This window comes from Rhinatrema bivittatum, chromosome 5 (genome assembly GCF_901001135.1).
Source record: "Rhinatrema bivittatum chromosome 5, aRhiBiv1.1, whole genome shotgun sequence".
Classification (NCBI taxonomy): domain Eukaryota; kingdom Metazoa; phylum Chordata; class Amphibia; order Gymnophiona; family Rhinatrematidae; genus Rhinatrema; species Rhinatrema bivittatum.
In genome coordinates, this window is record NC_042619.1 from 353,124,180 (window position 1) to 353,146,547 (window position 22,368).

Genomic DNA, 22,368 nt, shown 5'->3' on the forward strand with positions numbered 1-22,368 from the left:
CGGTCACTGAGAGTCATCATCTGCTGTTTGCTGTTTAAATCCCTGGTCATGTGGAGGTCGTTTGTCTGCCTGACCGCTGGAAAGAAAGTTCCGAAATAGGGAGCTTTAACTTACGGGGGCAGGTAGCAGGCTCGCCGGTGAGCCTTATATTCAGAAATCTAACGAATGGGGGATGAGTTCTGCTCATGGCTGTTAATGAACGAAACTGGGGAGAAGGTATTATCTTATAGCTCCGATTGATTTCCCGAGAGCTTTGAAGGGTTGAAAGAAATTGTTCTCTTTTAAACTAATTATAGTTTCTGCTACGTTAGCTGGAGGGTGGAAAGAAGCTATTCAGAGTGGCATAGATATTTTAAAGGGATTTTCCTATTTTGCAGTTAGGGTAAAAATATAAACTTCTGGTATTGCCCTAAGTAGGTAGTTGTTTTGGATCCTTTTTTTTTTTTTTACCCCTTCACAGTTGTAAAGTTTTCAAGTTAGCCAAATTATGTAGGAGAGGTATAAGTGGGTTAATATCTAGAGGTATTTGCTGCTTGTTGTTTTCTTAGGCTCACACAAACAGATTCAGCAGTATTTTCATGGTATTTGCTGTCTTGAAAAATTGTTTGGGTCATGCTTTGGTAGTAGTGTCAATTGATGTGCACCCAAAACTTTGCCCCCTCACCTGGAATAGTGGAGTTATTTTGCTAAATTCCAGATAGATTATAGTATGTTTTGCATGAGAGAAGGAGTAAATCCTTTCAGCTGTTACTGATGACCACACAGCTCCACCAAAGTTTTTATTTATTTATTTTCTTGGCTTTTCCTCTTCCTACTTTGAGCTTCCAGCTCAAATCAGAGTCAGTTTTAAGTTGGCTATAGAAGTGAATCTCAACATAGTCTTTTCAAGAAGTCTGGTTTTCCAAATATTTCCCATGAATATGCATGGATTATATATTTGCATGCACTGCCTCCATTGTATACAAATATACGTTGCATGTTCATGGTGGATATACTGAAAACCAGACTGGTCAGATGGTCCCCAGAGACCCAGTTGACAACCATTGGACTTCAGTGCCATGAAACTTATTTAGAACTACTTGAAATGTTTTCCCCTTTTCAGAACCTGTAAGTCCCATCTTCCCTATCCTCCTCCATGTTCCCTGGTTCATTTCACCTTTCCCTTTACTCGTTTTGTTTACCCAACTTCCTTGTACAGATTCTGTATCAAAGGCTGTTCCCAACACCCTGCTTGGTCGTCCTTGTTCCTCACCTCTTTTCACCCCCTTTCCACCTCTTCTTTTCCTTTCATCGAGCCCTTACCCACAGACTGCTTTCCATCTTGCCATGTCTTATGTACTCTTACCTTACCCTACTTACTCAACTCTTCCCTCTTTTCCACCTTCATTCACAAACCCTTTTCTTACACTGGTGGCCATGTCCTCTCCCATGCAGACCTTTTTCTCTATAATAATCTTCTTTCCTCCTACAGTTTAACCAACCTCCATTTCTCTCTTCTCGTGTCAATAAGCTTCCCCTGTTCCTTTCTCTGTACTCCCTTCCCAATTGATTGATTCTTCTAATGATCTGTAAACTATAAGTGGCATCTTTAAACAAAAGTATTTGGTAGGTTGGCAAATTAGATATGGAAGTTGACAAATCAAATTAACATTTCCACATGTTATGCTCACCCACACAGCATGCTTCCAAGTCTTCTCTACATGCAACACTGGTGTGTACCTTTCTGTTGTATAAATAGTGAAACTATATGAACTTCAATTGATAATTCTCTAATTAATTCAATAGGTATTCACTTAAACATTTTTGGCAGAACATTTTTAACAGATTTTCACACAAAAATCTATGAAGTGAAAAAGGCTCAAGCATTCCAAAAATTCTTCTTTCAGCTACAAGTGGCAGCTATTCAAAACATAATCATCTTGAGCCAGAAAAAAAACCACTTCTCCATAGGTTTTTGAATAAAAACTTGTTTACAATTTTTTGATGTGGAAATTTTTTTAAGTGACTACATACTAAAATAATTTGAGAATTATCAGTTGAAGATTTTTCCCGTCGATAGCAGGGCTGAATTAGCCATGCTGTCTGGGAAGCGTTGCAATCCCGAGTAGGCGGAGTTTCCCCTACTGATCACAGAGTTTTTGACTCTGTGCGTCTGCGCAGTAGTGTTCCCATGCGGTTCCCTCACCTCTTCAGTTTCTTTTTTTTCGCGAGCCGTTCGCCTGCAGGGTTTTTTCCTCTAGCAAATTTTTTCCTGACTGTTTTTTCGTTGATTTTTTTTCTGCGTTTTTCTCAGGATTTTTCTTCCCAGATGGCGCCGAAACCCTCTGGGTTTAAGTAATGTCAGTGTGGCAAAATTATGTCCATCACAGATGCTACATCTGTTTAGGCCCGGACCACGACCAAAAGGCATGTCGGGACTGCGGAAGGATGTTTCCGCGAGCCCAGCGGCACCGGGCAGCTAGAATGGAGAGGTTAAGAACGGGCACTTCGGCCCCACCATCCTCCGTACATTCTTCGCCGGGACCGGCGAAGTCGGGTAAGGCCCATCCAAAGCGGGCGTCCTCGCTGGGACCAGCAGGATGGGGAAGAGCCATTACAAGTTCCAGGCCAGGGTCTCACACACCCTCAAGGCCTCATACAAAAGCCGGTGATCCGGCAGAGGAACTTCGGCACAAAGAACCGGGGAGTGCGTCGTCAGAACCTGCGCCATCAGCGTCGTTAAAAAGGAAATACGACGCTACAAAAATAGACGACGCACGAGCGACACACGGCGCATTCAAATTATACGGCACATCTACAGTGCATCGCCGTGACGACGCATCTTCGACGCGCCATACGACGCACGGGGCATCTACGGCGCAAGGCCAACCATATGGCACATCTACGTCGCACAAGGCATTGCACGACGCTCCTAAGGTGCATGGTGAAAAAATGATGCACGTACAATCTTGATCACAATACATCGGGCAAACATCACCATAAGTTGCACCATACAGGTTCTTCGAAACAGATGACAAAAGAAGCTCCAACAAGGAGAGAGCACTCTAGAAGTTCATCAAGAATCTCCAACTTAACCTCTGACATAGATGTTGATAGAGAATCAGATGCAGATAGACCTTCATCAGGTCGCACTCCTCCCAGTGAAAGTTCTTTGGCCAGTCTCTCATCTGTTTCTAGAGATAAGAGACGCTCTCCTACTTTGCAAATTCCATTAACAAAACGTATTCGCCCTTCGCCTATTATACCTCCTCAGGGCCAGCAAAAAGGAAAATCGCCTGAGGACATTTTGCTTGCGGCAATTCCGACAAAAGCCCCAATGCAAAAATTACATATTCCTCCACAAGGTACCTTGGCGGCACCTACTATGACGAAAATCTCAGATATTCTCAGCTCTTTTTTCCAAGAACTGAAAAAAAACTAAGCCGGTACCACCACAGGATTCTCCAGATGGTTCTCCTGCCTCTCCTTCATATGTTGAACCTTTGGAGCCAGTCAAAGAACATACACCAACTCAACCACTTAGTCCAGGTTCTCCGGAATCAGTTCACTCTTTGAATTCTTCAACAGGAATGCCATCTGATCCTCGGGAAGGTCTACCTGAGCCTTATTCTCCTCCAGAGGATCTGACTTATGCAAAATTAATTGAGAAAGTAGGCAGTCTTCTCCAGGTAGAAACAGGGAAACTACCTGATCCCAGGATTGACATGCTTGGGATCTTAAAAATATTTGAATCTCCTCCCAAGCCCAATGCTCTACCTCCACACTCTTGAATAGAAGATTTTCCAAGACAAATCTGGGAAACTCCTTTCTCAATATCTGCTACTTCAAGAAAAATCGATATTAAGTATAAGATGCATAATTCATCAATTTATGAGTCCGCCTTCCCCACCAATCTATTGTTGTAGAATCAGCCTTATCCAAAGCTAAGCGTAATAAGTTGCATTCGAACACACCACCGGGCTGAGAGAATAAATGTCTGGATGACTTTGGAAAGAAGATGTAACACTCCTCCATGCTCATAAACAGAATACAACATCATCACTTCTACACTACGCAGTACCTTTTCGAATCACTAAAAGCTACGGAGGATAATACACTTCCCCAATCTTTCTTTGATATTGAAGAAGGTCTCAGACATTTACTACGCTCTATTTACGAGTCATTTGAATCTTCGGCAAGAGCGTCCTCTTCGGCTATAGCGGCCAGACAGATCGCTTGGCTCAGAGCCAGCGCAATTCACCCTGATGTCCATGAGAAACTCGCCAATATTCCCATGCACGGGAGACAATCTCTTTGGAGATAAATTTGGAGACATACTCTCCCATTTGAAAGAACAAAGTGCAGCTGTACTTTCCCTTACCACACCTGCAGAGTCTCACATATCTCAACATTGATTTTATCCTTACCGTCGTCGGTATTACTCGAAACCATACAATAGGCCATATTCGCAGTATAGGCCTCAACCGTATGTCCCACCAAGGAACACAGCTCCACCTGTTTCTAGGGGTCGTGCCAGACAACAAAGACAAGTAAAACAAACGCCGGCCCCTCAGCAAAAGCAAGCTTCCTCATTTTGAAATTAATACAGCCACCACCACTACCAGTATTCATAGGAGGACGCCTTCAATTTTTTCTCCACAATTGGGAATCCATCACATCAGACCAGTGGGTATTCAGCATTATAAAAAACGGTTACTCTCTAAACTTTCAATCTACTCCTTCTTTTCCTCATATTCCTCCGAAGAGAATAATACAATCCCACTACACATCCCTCATAGCGGAATTGAACAACTTACAAGTTCAACAATCTATACAGATCATCCCTCTTCATCAACATCACCAAGGGTTTTATTCCTAATATTTCCTTATTCCAAAGAAGTCAGGAGGTCTACGACCCATTCTAGATCTCCGACTACTAAACAAACACATACAGAGAGAGAAATTCAAAATGACTTCTCACAAAAATATCCTACCGTTGATTCAACACAATGATTGGCTATGTTCCATCGACCTGAAGGATGCATATTCCCATATACCAATCCACCCATCTTCTTGGCGTTACCTATGTTTCCAGGTTCAGAATATACATTACCAATACAAGGTTCTCCCATTTGGCCTATCTTCAGCCCCAAGAGTATTCACCAAATGTCTAGCAGTGGTGGTGGCTCACCTCAGGAAACTTTCGATCCAAATTTTTCCTTATCTGGACGACTGGTTAATAGTGGCATCGGATCAGTCTACACTGAGAGATCATACGTTACGCACGATCAAATGCCTTCAGAAGTTGGGATTTCTTATCAATTTCGAGAAGTCTCACCTACAACCTACTCAACTACTTCAGTTCATAGGCGCTCTCATAAATACAGTGGAACAGAGGGCGTACCTTCCTCTAGACAGGATGCAGAACATACAATCATTGGCACACAGCCTACTTCACAGAAACCGGACATCAGCACGCCAGGTTCTCCAACTTCTGGGTCATATGGCAGCAGCGATCTATGTGGTTCCTTACACCAGACTTCACATGCGCCGCTTACAATGGGGTTTAAAGACTCAGTGGTCTCAATTCATACAGCCACTCAGCACCAGAATTCAAATTACGAACGCAATGAAAGAGGACATTAGATGGTGGCTTCTTCCCAGAAACCTTTCCTCAGGAGCGCCATTCCGTTTACCTCCTCATCAGATGACTCTGACCACAGATGCCTCCAACAAGGGTTGGGGAGCACATCTGGGCGAACTGAAAACTCAGGGTCTGTGGACCCCTCAGGAATCTGCATACCAGATCAATCTCCTAGAACTACGAGCCATTTGGATGGCACTTCAAACGTTCTCGGATCAGATACGGGGATCAAGCCTCATAGTATATACCGAAAACCAGGTAGCCATGTTCTACATAAACAAGGAAAGAGGGTCCGGTTCCTGGACTCTGTCAGGAAGCAACACGAATTCTACATTGGACAATAAAAGCCCAAGTATCAATTCAAGCAACATATCTTCCAGGTCTGGACAATGTAACAGCAGACAGTCTCAGTTGGATTTTTCATCCACACGAATGGACCTTAAGTCCAGAAGTGGCACAGAACAATCTCAAACAGTGGGGGTTTCCCATAATAGACCTCTTTGCCACAGAAGCAAACAGACAAGTCCAGACCTTTTGCTCAATTTATCCCAGCAATCAAAGGCTTGCTCCCGATGCTTTTCTCATTCAATGGACGCCAGGCTTGATGTATGCCTATCCACCCATTCCACTCATATCTCGAACGATTCAGAAATGCATCCAAGATGTATCAGACATGATTTTAATAGCCCCGGCGTGGCCGAGGCAGCGTACCTCGTGAAACTTTCCATTCATCCACCGATAACGCTACAAAATATTCCATATCTACTGACACAGGAAGGGGGCTCTTTACTTCACCCCATGAACCAATCCCTTCATCTCACAGCGTGGAGATTGAAAGGCAAATACTAACTCCCTTAGGTTTGTCTTCTCAACTAGAGGATATTCTTATTGTGTCACGGAAACCTTCAACCAGACATAATTACAAAGGAAAGTGGCAGTGGTACTTGGACTGGTGTACTCCAAAGAACATAAACCCTTTCTCATCCACTACCACTCAATTACTACAATACCTGCACACACTTTACGAAGCAGGATTAGCCACCACTTCGGTACGAGTTCATATCAGTGCTATAGCAGCTTTTCATGAACCTTTTAATAACCTTCCAATTTCTAACCATCCGTTGATTTCTAGATTCATGAGGGAAATGATACGACTTCGCCCACCGGTGACTAAACTCCCAATTCCATGGGATTTAAATGTAGTACTGGAACAACTAATGTTTCTACCCTTTGAACCATTAGACTCTAGCCTCATCAAATATATGACGTGGAATACAATCTTTCTCATTGTCATAACTTCAGCAAGGAGAGTCAGCGAACTACAAGCCTTGGTTCACTACTCCCCTTATCTAGAATTCTGCCATGACAAGGTGACCCTTCGTCCTCACCCTTCTTTTTTTACCTAAAATGGTAACGTTCTTTCATCTTAATCAAACTATAACTCTACCTATTTTTATGCCAAAACCGCATACTAACGAACGTGAAAAGCTTCTACACACGTTGGACTGTAAAAGAGCGTTAGCTTACTATAAGAAGAGGACTCAGTCAACTTCAAGGCCTTCTCAACTGTTCCTTTCTTTTAACCCGAATGATCCGGGACAACCAGTCTCAAAATGGACCATAGCCAGTTGGTTATCACAATGCATGCTTTTTTGCGACAATAAACTTTCCATTAAACTACTCACAAAGTCTCAGGCACACCAAATTCGTACCACTGCAGCATCAGTCGCCCACTTGAACAAAAGTCCCTTAATTGATATCTGCAAAGCGACAACATGGTCATCCATTCATACCTTCACATCGCATTATTGCCTCCAACAGCAAATGATCTCTGATGCGGCACTAGGCACAGCAGTTTTATCATCACTAAAAAGAACATTAGACTGTCTACCACTTCAGGGGTTGATGTCCTAATCTCCAAACAATGAATATACAAGGACACAACCCGGGAGCTTGGGACTCCCAGACAGCATGGCTAATTCAGCCCTGCTATCGACGGGAAGAAGCAAGTTTGCTTACTGTAAATGGTGTTTCCATAGATAGCAGGATGAATTAGCCATGCGTTCCCTCCCTCCTCCCTAGACAGTAACACAGAGACAGACATATCTTCTTGACTTACCTTTCGCTTGGCTACAAAGAAACTGAAGAGGTGAGGGAACCGCGCGGGAACACCACCGCGCAGACGCACAGAGTCAAAAACTCTGTGATCAGCTAGGGGAAACTCCGCCTACTCAGGATTGCGACGCTTCCCAGACAGCATGGCTAATTCATCCTGCTATCTACGGAAACACTGTTTACGGTAAGCAAACTTGCTTATATAGTTCTTTCAGTATTTATGCAGTAGTTTAAAATGTAGGATTGACGTATGTGAATGTACAGTTAGGAAAAACTGCCATGGTTATTATTTGCCTTTGGAGCACCTTCCCTTGCCATTGCTATGCATGTTGCCAGGGTCATAACCAGGAATTTTTGATCACATAAGCTGTCGGTTTTCTGGTTTCCATCATCCCTGTAAGCTGTATGGCAAAGAAAAAAAAGATGTACTTAGAAATACATTGTGTGTATGTCATAACAGACGTCATCAAATAATGTTCTCTGTTTCTGGTGATGTCCAAATGCGCTTGTTTTGGTGTTTGGAACTTCTAATAGGTTTTTGTTACGTTTGGCGGCTCACAGAATGGCCCATTAGCTGCCACAATTGCCCTAGACACCACCAGCCTTTTTCTATAGCAGGAACGCCACTGCAAGTGGCGCATGATGATTGGATGCCACTATCTTCCTACTCCTCTCTGAGGCTTCCCTATGCCATGTTGCTCAGCGTCTCTCAGTCTAAGTATCCTTGAATTGGTCCTCTGGATCAGCAGAGATCCTCGCCCTTATTGACTCTGGCAGCAGGTAATTTCATTATTCTGGAATTTGACCACCAGCAGAAAATTCCCATCCAGCCAATCGTGTACAAATTCCAGCTGTTGCCATTGACGATTGTTCCCTGAATCAAGGAGGGGCAAATCGGGTCACAGTGGATCTGAATTTTCTAGTGGGTACTTGGCACTCTGCAGCCATTTCCTTTTCGGTTCTTAAATCGCCTTCCTGTATGGTTCTTTTGGAGTTACCATGGCATCAATTACATAACCCACTCGTCAACTGACATTTAGGACAGATTCTCTTGGTCTCCTTCCTGCTTCTCTTCTTGTGACCCAGAACCAAGGCCTATAGCTCCTACTCTTGTGGCCTCTGTAGCGGAAATTCACCCAAGCCTTCCCACACAGTAGCATGCTTTCACAGATGTCTTTAGCACAAAGCAAGCAGGGGCACTCCCAAGACACCAGGAATATGATTACGCTATCAAACTGCTTTCGGAACTATGCCCCCACGTGCCCAGATACACCACTTGTCAGGTCCAGAAATTAAGACCATATCCGAATATATTCAAGAAAATCTGGCTGAAGGCTTCATTTAACCATCAAAATCCCCTGCTGGTGCAGGATCCTTCTTTGTATAAAAGAAGGATGTATCCTTCAGGCCTTGCATCAATTATGGGGCCTCAGTAAGGTCACAGTTAAGGATCGTTATCCCCCACCTCTAACCTTTGTTAGACTCCAGAGTGCAACATTTTTATCAAGCTGGACTTGAGGGCCCTACAACCTTATTTGGATTTGAAAGGCTGACGAGTGAAAGACTGCCTTCAATACTAGGATTGGGCACTATGAGTATATAGTCATGTCCTTTGGAATTTGTAATGTTCCTGCTGTATTCCAAGCCTTTGTCAATGATGTTTTTGAGACCTCTTCTCTCAATATGTTGTGATCTACCTTGATATCTTGATTTTTTCCCCCAGATTTAGCCACCCATAGGCCACATATAATAGAGGTCCTCACTGATCTTCACCAGCACCAGCTCTATGCCAAGACTGAGAAATGTGTGCTTGAATAGAAGCAAGTCCACTTCTTGGGGTATGTAATTCAACCTTAAATCTTTCATTCACAACACAACCAAAGAATGTTACTTCAAACTCCAAGTACTAAAAAATCTGAAACCACTCCTCCACTTCAGCGACTTCCGTTTAGTAGTTCAGTCTATAGTTCTGTCCAAGTTAGACTACTGCAATTCTCTATTGCTAGGTCTTCCGTTATCTTCCATAAAACCCTTACAGATGGTACAAAACGCTGCGGCGAGGCTACTCACCAACACCAACAAAAGAGCCCACATCACTCCAATTCTACTCTACCTCCACTGGCTTCCCATAAAAGCTAGAATCAACTATAAGACATTATCAATGATCCACAAGGATATTATGGGAAACGCCCACCTGAATCTTACCTCACAACTCCGCCTTCACACATCAAAAAGACCTATCAGATATAATTATAAAGGTTCTTTACATGCTCCCCCGATTAAAACTTCGCTAGCTAAACGAGCACTCTCCACAGCCGGGCCCACCCTTTGGAACTCATTACCGCCAGATCTGCGACTTGAAACCTGCCATCTTACCTTCAAGAAAAACCTTAAAACATGGCTCTTCCGGCAAGCCTTTTCGGAATCGCAGGATCATTTCGACACAGGCCAAAGAGCAATATAGCGCAACCTAAGTCCACTACTGACCTCATACCCTCAAGACCCTCAGGACCTTATTTGGATAGTTCACCCACCTGCTACGAAAGATCCCCGCTTGAAGCATTACCTTTATAGCCCATGCTCTTCCCATAGTTAGGTCTCTCAACTTTGATCATTGCCACCTGTATACCTCTACCGGTACTATTCAACCTTACTTACCACTTATTTGCAATTATCGTATCATTTATCCATGTTATTTGACGAATTTTGTCGTCTATCTTTATATATCTTTTATATTTAACTTCTTATATTTATTGATTTACGTTTCTTTGTTCAATAATCTGTTAAACTGTTGATGGTTTAATGTAACGCTACATGTTCTCTGTTCATTACTCTGTCTATTGTTCAATGTAACGCCTTACCGGCGACAGTTGTGTTATATGGAAACCGACTTGATTTGATATGTATATCGAGAATGTCGGTATATAAAAACCCTAAATAAATAAATAAATGTAATCTCAGCTCAAGGATTTGAGATGGATCTGGATATGGTAACTGCAGTATTTAATTGGCTAGTAGCTTCAGGCCTCAAGACGCTCCAACATTTTCTGGGCTTTGCTATTATCGGTGAATCATTCAGAACTTCTTCAAGATAGTGACTCCATTTACTGCCCTTACACCAAAGAATTCTTGGAGCCCCCAAGCCCAGCAGGCCTTTGAAGAACTGAAACAACTCTTTGCATCCGCTACAATCCTGCATCACCTTGATCCAGCCAAGTCTTTCATCTTAGAAGTAAATGCCTACAAGGTTGGTGCAGGTGCAGTCTTGTCACAAAGACCTGATTCAAATTCTCGGCTCCACCCGGGTGGGTACCTTTCCCAGAGGTTCTCTCCTGCAGAACGCAACTATGAATTGGGAAACCAAGAACTCCTCACTATTAAGTGGGCCTTGGAAGTATAGAGACACCTATTGGAAAGAGCCACCTTTTGATCTCAGTCTCTACAGATCACAACAATTTACTTTATATTGAAGTTGCAAAATGTCTGAATCCCTGGCAAGTCCAGTGGGCCATGCTGTTTGCTCATTTTCTGTTAATTATCTCCTATTGCTCTGGCTTGAAGAATGTTAAGGCTGATGCATTGTCATGACAGTTTTCCTCTGAGGAAGCTCCAGGGCTTTGCAATAAAGGCCCCATCATAGCAGCCTCCAGGATCATCATAAACACAGTCAAGAGTGATCTGATGGAGAATCTTCAGTTCAGGAACCTCCTTGTAGGGGTTACTATTGGGTGTACTTTTGCTCCAGATGCTTGCCACCCAGATGTTTTTAAATGGGGGCATGATTCCAAACTCGCCAGGTATCCAGAGATCAAGATAATTTTTTAATTGATTTCCAGGGTTTTTTGGTGGCCTTCCCTGCAACAAGGATTGTAAAACCTATGTCTTGACCTGTCCAGAATGTGCTAGAACCAAGGTTCCTCATGTTAAACCTCTGGGTGAATTGCACTTGCTCCCAATTCCCTCTGTACCATGGACTCCTCTCCCCACACTTTATCATAGATCTTCTGATTTCTACTAACTATACTGCCATGTTGTTGGACCATTTTTCCAAAATGGCGCATTCAATCCCCATCTCCAAGCTACCTTCAACCCCTCAACTGGCTATCATCTTTATTAGGTAGGTGGTCTGTTTACATGGTATCCTGATTGTTATCATATTGGACCGAGGTTTTCAATTCATTAGCAGATTCTGGAAGGCCTTTTGTAAAGATCTGGGTATCAGTTTGCAGTTTTTGGCAGGATACCATCCTCAAATGGCCTTAAGGAGAAAATCAACCAAGACCTTGAGCAGTTCATTAGATGTTTCATCTTTACTCAGAATGATTGGGCTCGATTGCTCCCATGGGCTAAATCTGCTCACAGCAATCATCAGGCCAATTCAATATGAAGTGGGGGAGAGCAGGCGCTCCATGTTGAGCACCTACTCTCCCAAAGCGCACAATTTTCTATTTAAACCAGGGCCTGCACTAATAAGGAGGCGCTAGGGACAATAGCACGTCCCTAGCGCCTCCTTATTAGCGGAAGTGGCAGCTGTCAGCGGGTTTGACAACCGACGCTTAATTTTACCAGCGTCAGTTTTCGAACCCGTTGACAGCCACAGGTGCGGAAAACAGACGCAGGCAAAATTGAGCATCTGTTTTCAAACCGGCGGACAGATTTTTTTTTTCCTTTGAAGTTTTTGGGTTTTTTTTATTTTGGGGACCTCCGACTTAATTTCGCTATGATATTAAGTCGGAGGGTGTACAGAAAAGCAGTTGGTTTTTTTTTTGCTTTTCTGTACACTTTCCCGGTGCTGTCTATGATTAACGCCTGCCTTTTGGCAGATGTTAATTTCTGAGAGTAAAATGTGCGGCTTGGCCACACATTTTGCTTTCAGTATCCCGGTCGACTAACTAATAGGCTCATCAACATGCATTTGCATGTGATGAGCGCAATTAGTTTTTGTGAGTTTGGCCGCGCATTTTCAAGACGCTATTACCCCTTACAGTATTAGCAAATCTACAGGGGATCTCACCATTCTTCACAGATTATGGCTGACAGCCCTTTTGTTTACTTCCTGCTGCTCTGGCTACAGAAATTCCTACGGTTGATGACCTGGTGCAATTCTTACAGAAGTCCTGGGCACAGGTGCGTAATAATTTGGAGAAAACAGTGACTCGGCAGAAGAAAATCACTAACCATCATCATAGACGTGAACCCCAGTTTCAGTTTGGCAACAAAATCTGGCTGTTCACAAGAAATCTACGTCTAAAGTGCCCTTGTACTAAACTCGTCCCTAAGTACATAGGCCATATGTCATTCTTGAGAAAATTAACCCAGTGACCATGCAACTTCAGCTTCCCAAAACTCTTAAGATACCAACCTCATTTCACATTTTCTTGTTAAAGCCAGTCACGCCATATCCTTTCAAAAGGCAAGGAATGCCTCCAGATCCAGTTTTGGTCAATAGCTAACCACAATTCAAGGTGAAGGAGATTCTGGAGTCTAGACTATCCCCATAACAAAGTACAGAACTTGGTCCATTGGAAGAGATAAGGTACCGAAGAAACATCTTGGGTGGATACATCTGACCTCCATATACCTCGTCTTTTGAAGAAATTTCTTGCTATGCTATACAAGAGGCCATCTGGAGCCCATCCCTGAAGGGGGTTCTGTTGCTGAATGCTCCTCCGGCCTGCAAGTGGTGCTATGAGCCACTTGAACTGTCTGTCAAACATAGTAACTGTTGCACCCATCGGTCACGGATGGCTGCGCCCTCTATTGCTCACCTTTTTCTTGCCTGCTTCAACCCATGTTGGAAGAGTGGCTGCCGCTGCCTCTCCTTGCCAGCCCCTTCAGTGTCTTCAGCCTGGCATGAGGTTTCTTCAGCAATAAGCCTGGATCTTCACAGTGTGGCAGCCTCACTGGTGATTTGGGAGGTCTGAGCTGTTTGAGGAGGAGATTTCACAGAGTCCTCCAGATAGACTGCCACTTCCATGCAGGGAATATAGCCCAAGGTCCTGGGTGAGCAAGGCACCAAGAGATGACATGAGAATGGGTGCTCACAAGGAAGGGGATGCTCTCTTGTCATTTCACAGAACAGCAGTGGTTTTGGAAGTGTGCGCGCAGCCTGGGCAGGTTGGATCTCTGGGTGAAGATGTGGAGGAGAAGCTGGAGGTTCACCAAGCCTCTGTGAAAGGAACAGGGAAGGACCTTGTCTGTGATGGAAACAATGAAGCTGATTAGTGATGCCATTTCTCCTCTCGTTAAACCCCTAGGAGTGACTCAAAGCCTTGGTGAGACTAGACATCTTGTTTCTTAAGTGCTCCTTGGATATTAATTCTTTGGTGCATTAGCTCATTATTATTAATCCACCTCTAAAGAAAACAAGAGGAGATTGGAGGTTCTGGAAAAAGAGGTCAAAGACAAGAGGGCAGTGAATGCTGTCCTAGTCCAGGGCAAGAGGCAATTACATTGCTAGGTAGAATACTTGAATCTCAGTTTTTAAAATGTTCCTAAGATATCTGGCACAGCTTCAAGAAGTATCTTCAGGTTTGGACTATTCCATCAATCTGTGCCCCCTTGTGAGCAAGATTTTCTAGTTGCCTGGGAGGAGATGTGGAGGAAGCCAGACGAAAGGAGACTACACTTTGTATAGTCTGGACTTAACTCCTTTGTTAGAAAAGTTAATGTTGGATGGACAAGAGTGACCAACATTGTTGTTCTCTGTCGTTTTTGAGCAGGATTTGAGTATGGTCATGCACTTGTATGTTCTCGATTCCAAAAAGTTTACTAGGTGTAGTCCAACTATGGGTGAGGGCATCAATGATTGAACAATGGTCTGTTAATTTTGTTTTCAGGGTTACATCTTTACCATTTCCTTAGGTTTGTTTCCCTTTGGTTTGCTCCTACATATTTTCTTATTCTTCAAAGTTTGTTTATATACACTTAGATATGGGCAGACGGCCAGATGCGCTGGAGTTTTAGATCCTGCATGTAAGGCCCCGCACATGTTATAAAATAGGCTGGGCGTGCGTACGCACACCGCAGGGCAATGTCGGCTTCGAGATGCGCAAGTGAGGGGGTTTTATAACATGCGTGAGCCCGGGACGCGACTGGTTTCACCAGTTCGGCAGTCTCCAGCTAAGGACTTCAAGACCCCCCAATCAGTTCATATGTGGCTAGAAATCATTTTATTCTGACTTGGACGCCTGCCCATCTCTGGGTGCCGCTGTGGGTGGCCCCTTTTTTCTTGACGTGAGATATGTGCGCATATGGGGCCGGTTTATAAAATCAGGCCGATGCGCCTATGTGCCGGATGCGGGTGTATCTTCCCGGTTTTGGCGTGCACGTCACTTTGAAAATTCACCTTTAAGGAGAGAGTCTAATGTGAGGTTTGATATGATATTGTTGCTCTTTGATTGGTATGTTTCTTCTTAATTTGCTATATGGCCTATCAGCCTGTTTCTTTGAGCAAATACTCTGGCAAAGTATGTTTTCTTTTTAATTCTGCATAAATAAAAAAAAAAATTAAACCTAGGCAAGCAAGTTGTGATGTGGGGAGAGCAAGTTTTCTACCCGATGAAAAGAGACCGACCAGATTTTTGAAATTAGAGAAAGTTAAGAATTGATAAATAGCATCTGTCAGAGTATCCCACTTCTGCTAGTAAGGCTAATTTTGTGGCAATGCAGCTAGCAGAATTCCCTTATACACACCCGCAAACCAAGAGAAATCCAGCCTCTTATAAACTGTTCAAGTTGGGCAGTAGGCCAGAATGGCTTCTTGCTGAATGAATACCCTATTGAATTAAGAAAGCTACAAGTAGAAGTGGCCTATTGATTGGCGCAGCAGGCCGAAAACTAGAGAAGCCAGGGTTCAAACCCCACCGATGTGGCCCTGGGGAAATAAGTTCACTCTCCGTTGTCTCAGCTTCCAACTTAGGCCCTCATTTACTCAGCGTTTTTCCCAGCATGACCAGCATGAAAGAAAATCAGGTCCTTAGATTGTAAGCCCCGTGGGCCAGGGAACTACCTACTGTAACTCATCTTAAGTACAGGTTTGGGAAAAGTGAGAAACTAAATCCAAAGCCGAGCTTCACAAAACCCCAGGTCCAAATGGTTGAGTGCTGCATTTTGCACAGTCCTTCAGGCAACTTTGGGAAAGTTATAGAACAGGGTTACATTTCCAGGGCTCGGCTTGACCTGGTTTCGCTCCAGTCCCGAGCTAGGATTAATTGCTTTAGAATGTTTTCCCTCCTGATGCTTTGACCTTTTTTTTTTTAATTAAGGGTGAAGCTCCTTTTTTTTAACACTGGGGGACTTTCGTCTATTGTCTGTCATGAAGGTATTTCTCTAGCAGTATCTTTTGGGGGTAATGTTTCTGACTCTTTATCCTGCATGAACCACTAAACGTTCTGCTCGGGTTTTTTTTTTCGTGTGAATTGGGGCAAAGTTGGTGGACACTGGGGATGCAGAGATGGCCCAGTTCTACCCTGTATTGAGCCATTCTCAGTCCAGCAGGCTGGATCCAGATAGGGCAACGCTGAACCCTCTTAAAAGGTCTCTCTAAAGACTGCAGCCTGAGTTATTACACCACACCCATCATAACTACTACTTTTATTTGTATTTTTTTTTTTTTTTTTTTAATCTTTTTCAAAACTTTTCTATTTTTCTTTGTAAGCCACCAGCAAATATTGTCTTTTTACATTCTCAAACTGAGCCCGGGAAGCACTTTGTTTAAATGAACAAAGTTATAGTCCTAGGTACCAGCTCTGTGGGGGTGCAATGGGTGCTTGAGCACCCTCCTTTCCTGTATGGGGGGAAGGGATCATTTGTGGTGTTTAGCATCCCAATTATTTTGAAAAGTTGGCTTCTGTGGTTATAGAAAGAGCCTACGCTCTTGAACGAGAAAAGTCTGTAGCAGACCTTATCGGGAATTGTAAGTAAAAAGAGCAGATTTTATTACATAAAAAGCTATTTTTATTGCTAAATTCTACATCCACTCTGCCTCTCTCTCTCTCTTATTCCCAGGCTAGTCTGCTTTCTCGAACCCTCTTCTTACCTACAGTTCTCTCACAGCCCCTTCTACAGGCCAGGCTCTTGTGTACCTCCCCCCCACCAGGAGTTGCTTGAATCTTGCAGAGGTGAGAGTGGTGCCCTATGCAGCCACACCTCAGCTTATTACAGCAGGACCCTACTCCTATTCCTGCCCCCACCACAGCAGCGAGGAGCTCCCCAAGTTAATTTGAGTTATTTTCATTGGGGGAGCATAGCCCCTTCAACTGTCTGCCCAGGGCGGACAAGGCTGTAGCTTTTGGGTGCAGGGCCAGCAACGTCAGATGAACTGCTCATGTGGAAGGGGGCCTGACCTTGGCTGCAGGGAAGCAGCAGCAGACTTTAGGTAATTAGTTCTAGATGTGATGCTGGGGAGAGCAGCTGAATTGGGCTGGAGCCTCACCTGCCAGCACAAAGTGGATCTCAGTTGCAGATGGTAGACCTTCCACCTCTAGCTCTGCAGGACTCAGGTGTGTCTATGACTGTTCAAGTAGCTCAGGCAACTGCCAGAAGCAATCCCACAGGGGCAGGATAATTGCACTAGAAGCAGGATTGGTTCGTCCACTGGCTGACTGGCTGTAACTCGTGCCAACCATGCAGCTAGTCCACACCTGTGACATCAAGTGTTACAGGCAGCCGGGCAAGCAGAACACACTAAAAATGGATAATAAGGGCGGCATGGGGAAAAGAGCCAGCAGTAACAAAGCAGCACTGAATCACATCCATAGAAAAAGCCTCGCTCCAGTTTCTAGCTAGAAATCGTAAAATTATAAAAGTCACAGAATAAGTTTCTTCTGGCAGAAAAATATGACAGCCCAGTTAACATACAAGCATATAGGAAATTAAAAAAAAAAACTGTAGGAAACTGGAGAATGTTTTGTCATTTGTTTATTATAAACAAGGCTTTGTTCAGCTGCTATTGTGCATCTCTACAAGTCATTTTGCCGTCACACCACCACCGTCAATAAAACAAGAACACACTAGGACATTACAACCGTAAATGCAGAATGTGCAGCTATGTTAATAGAAATAATATAATAGAAAATCGGGTTTTATTTTTACTGTCAAAATTAATTGAAGAGAACTGTCATCAATTAGAAATATTGAACATTGATAGGAAGCTCAACCAGTAGCCAAGAGAATATATTTTTAAAAATTGTGTCTACGATGGCTGGAGAAGAAAGAATGTGTCATTTTTTTGTACTACAGAAACAGGTTCACATTTAATGACTTGTGATGAGGGACCTGTTTTGCTGATCAACAAAATAAAAAAAAAAAAATGGGCTCAAGGGAGAATATATCACTTCCGTTTTTTTGTTTGTTTTAGCATAGATCACTATAGTCTATTAAATAATATACAAAGCTTTCCATGCTTCAGATATTTATTTTTTTATTTTACACTCTGTGGCCATATATGACAGTCTGGAGAAATATCCCACCAGCCCAAGATGCTAACTCCATCTTCACTGTCGTAGGTCTACTGAGCAGAGGTAAATTATGCCTCTTAGGAGGAGCCATTCAATAGTAATGACCAAAAATGAAAGACTTGTAAAAGGATCGTTTCCAACCAGTGTTCCTCCAGACCTAGTCAGGGAAGCCACAGAAAAATGACCACTGTCTGATGCCAAGATCCAGACCCAGCAGCAGGTGGCTCCAAACCCTGTAGGAGCTTTCTGAGAACGTGTGTAATCATGCAGACCTCTTCTTCCTAGCCACAGCATGAGCCCCAGTATGGGGGAAGTAACAGATCCTGCTTTGTGCAGCACACATACACACACTGCCCATGGTGCCTCTTCCTTGAACTCATTATCCCCAAGCTGAGAAAGCTGTAGCTCCCGTTCTGAGAGAAGCCAGCCGTGCAGGAGCCCTGGCAGCCCCACGCAGCAGCTAAGATAACAGAGTCCGCTGTCCACACCAGACAGGCTTCTCCCTCCTCTTGCACTTGGAGATAGAGGAAGCTCGTCTATCGTGGTAGGTTCGTGCCTCTCTGCTCCCTCCATCCCTTTGTTGTAAAAGGCTGGAAGCGAGACTGGTAAGGTTTTTCAGCACTTCCATCGCTCTCCTTTTGGCTATATGAATCCTCTTCTCCATGTCTGCCCCAGCTGCTCCATGGAGGTTCTGTGCGTAGTATAAAAAGGTTTCCCTCGTGCCTTACCTCCTTTTTCGTTTTCAGCAAAAAGTGAGGGTTTTGGTGGTAGCCACGAGGAGTAAAACTGATTGAACATATTTCATTTACATTGGGGAAAAACTTAACCCCGGTCCAACAGGAGGCTGGCGTGCAAAGCTTCTACACCAGTTTAAGTCCTTTCACAGTATCCATCTTCACTTTGTGCAAACTGCTTTATAAGGTGGGGGAAAATACTGCATCTTAACAACTAATTCCAGTACAGTACACGAGATGCACAAGACAAAAGTACCTATCAGCGATACAACAGCATGGCATTTAGAGTATTTAATGAACATACATTTTGATCAGATAGCGAATCCAGTTAGTTTCATCAGAATATGTTAAACTATGTTCATAGCAATTTTACTTTGGTTTATTCATGAATAAACAATCTGTAAACACTCAGTCCACTAACAGCAGAATACGTATTTATTGTGCAAAAGGTTATATCATGTGGGGATACCTATTTACACAATGTGCTCGCTAAAAGCAGCACTGCCGTGGGACCATGGTCGGCGTATCCCGTTTTCCCCAAGAATGGCAGCCCAATAAACAGAAAGGAACAAGAGATTGTATCTGACTTCAGAGTGTACAATCCCCATGGAAATCTGCTAATTACAGCGTAGAATATTAGTTTGTGAAAACCTTCTTAAATAAAAAATGATAGCAACAGGAACTACAGACTATTGACATATATAGAATTATTGCCCCATAATGGTGTCCTTCCACCTTCCTTTTACAAAAACTGTTCTCTTGGTGGTAAGAACGCTTGAAGTCTAAAGCTACTGAGGCCTTATCAATCCTGCCAAGGGCTGGTTTACATGAAACTGGAAATGTGTTCGGTGACTGATACTAGTCAGCATATGCACTCGCCCTCTAAATTTACACTAATAATTTACTTAGTCATTTAACAAGGTGCCACTGGTACCATTAAATAACAATAAATTATCCCATACATTAAGGTTAACTAACAGGAGATTTACAAAAAAAAAAAAGAGAAAAGGCACATCAAGGCAAAATGTTCAAGGCTATTTGCAGGATGCAGTATTTTTTTTGAAGATAAAAATTAGTGCACTAGTACACGAATTAATTGAATCAAAAATAAGACACTACAAAGAAACGTCAGACAGTACACTTTGCGAAGGCTGTGCAAACAGCTACACCAGTAATTCCATGTAGTGCTCTTCTCAGTATAAGGCTCGCATCCAAGAACGTGTGTTCAGAGAAATACTAAGACCCTATATGCTTTCTCACTGCATAGAATTAGTGATATTAGGAACAGCTCAGATCTCTGTAAAGATCCTGATCATTAATGAAAATGCCTCCGTCAGATGTTGGAACGCTTCTCCGGTCTTGGCACACATTTCATAGTTGCCGCTTTCCACAGTACTGGGGCAAGCAAAAGGCTCAAGGTAGTCACGCTCAGGATAAGAAGGTAGACCTGAAATAATGAAAACAAAATTGAAATTTTGAATACAGCTTATAATAATAAAACTGCAAAAGGTCTGTATAGATGGCATAAATAGTATGGGATTGAAGTCCCTTAAATAGCTTAGGAAAAACAAAAATCCCCATGTAAGCGATAAATTAAGGCCTGATGCTCTAGGCTAGGGACAGAGGTTCCCAGCCCGTCAGGTTTTCAGGATCTCCACAATGAATATGCATGAGAGAAAATTTGCATGCACTGCCCCCATAACATGCATATTCATTGTGGAGATCCTGAAAACCCGACTGGCTGGGGGGTCCCCAGGATAGGGTTGGGAACCACTGGGCTAGGGGTAGCCAACTACATATTGCAAGCCAAACGAGGCTTGCTAAATATAATATGTAGCTCTTTGAATGCCAGCAACGGCAGTAGAGGTGGCGTGATTGGCTCACATAGGCTGGACAACGTGAGAAGGTAGCGTTACCAGCCTCGCGGGCCGAAATGAGGTTGAGACAGCGATGGTGGTAGTGTCATCGGATCACAAAGGCCAAACAAAGTGAAGAGGCAGTGCTACTGGGCCAAAGCAAGGAAGCCACATTATTGTCAGCCCAGAGAACAGCTGCTTCCTACTATGGGAGCGGAGATACTGTAAGAGAGACTTGTGGGGTCAAAGAGGAGAGCTGAGACAGAGAAAAGAATTAGTGAGGACATAATGAGGGCTTGGAGAGAGAGAGAGACTGGTGGGGTTAGGATGGCAGGGTACAGAGAGAGAGAGAAACCAATGGGAACAAGGAGTGCATCAGACAGGCTGGTGGACACGAGGGTGTGCTTGGTGAAAGAGACTGGTGCTGACAGGTTGTGGGGGGAGGGGCACTGTCGGATAGGTGGGGTGATTTGAACTGGGAGAGAGGAAATACCCATTTTCCCCTGTTTCTTTAAAAAAAAACCACGAGGCTCTTTGGTACTGTGCATTCTGGTTTCTTGGCTGTTGGTATGCAAATGTTTAGAAATCCTTGCTATAAGTCATATTTGCCGCAATGTTGGGTTTTTTTTTGTTTTTTTTTACTTTACATCAATTCTGTTAACAGGTGCATACAATGCCAAGTGTCATGGGCACTTCCTTTTGTAAATAATAATTATTTTTATAGCATTACCGAATGTACACAGTGCTGTACAATGGTGCTAAATACTCAGGTACAATTAGTCAAGGCCCAATCTAAGTGGGTCCCTGAGATAAAGCGACTTGCCCAGTCTCACAATGCGTATTAGTGGGAAACGGGGGATCTGAACCCTGGCTTCCTTGGATCTCAGTCCACTGCTCTAGCCACTAGGCCGTTCTTCATCACAAGAATAAATGGATCAGATTTATAAAGATTTTGTGCCAATCAGAAAAACACAGTCTGTAAATCAGGCCCAAAGAACGTGTACATTTAACGCATTGGTGCGTCCCACTTGACTAATTTTGGTTGAATCTTACAGGGATTTATTTATTTAAAATCTCATATTTTGCTACTTCCAGTTTTTCACAATGGATTACAATGTATGCACACATAAAATCAATCATATAAACTTACAAGTTCCACTGTAACAAACACAGATGGTACCTTCTGGCAGGTTAATTCATTCAATTTTTTTTCTCTTATGCACCTAGCAGCATTAGATGAAATATATACTTACTGTGGCTTTAAATTAAACATGGCCACCCCTGCATGTCTCATTTTTCTCAATTTGTATCTTTTAATGTTTGTACAATGCCATTTCTTATTGGCGGAACAGCAGGGACAAGGAAAGGTGTTTTGGGATGCTGCACCAGCATTGATCAACACAGAAAAAGAAACATGGCTTCCCCAGAGCTGACCAGGAAGTAAAAATGTAAACCAGCTTAGAGGAAGGGAATTTAACAAAAATCTGCTACTACAGGTCAAGAAAGATATTTTAACATTTTTGGACAGATTTGTAGGAAAAAAAAATGCTGCTCCAGCAAGATTGCTGGCAACTGTATTT

General features: G+C 43.2%; 1 protein-coding gene across 4 annotated transcripts in view; it reads right to left on the minus strand.

The window, feature by feature from the left end:
• Positions 1-17,642: 17,642 nt before the first annotated feature.
• TMCO3 (transmembrane and coiled-coil domains 3) overlaps positions 17,643-22,368 on the minus strand; it is a 71,729-nt gene continuing 67,003 nt past the window's right edge. For all 4 annotated transcript variants that reach the window (XM_029604635.1, XM_029604637.1, XM_029604634.1 and 1 more), the window contains one exon: positions 17,643-20,379. In XM_029604635.1, the coding sequence (XP_029460495.1) occupies positions 20,266-20,379 (114 nt within the window). In that variant the 3' untranslated portion in view covers positions 17,643-20,265. The remainder of the gene's footprint in view (positions 20,380-22,368) is intronic.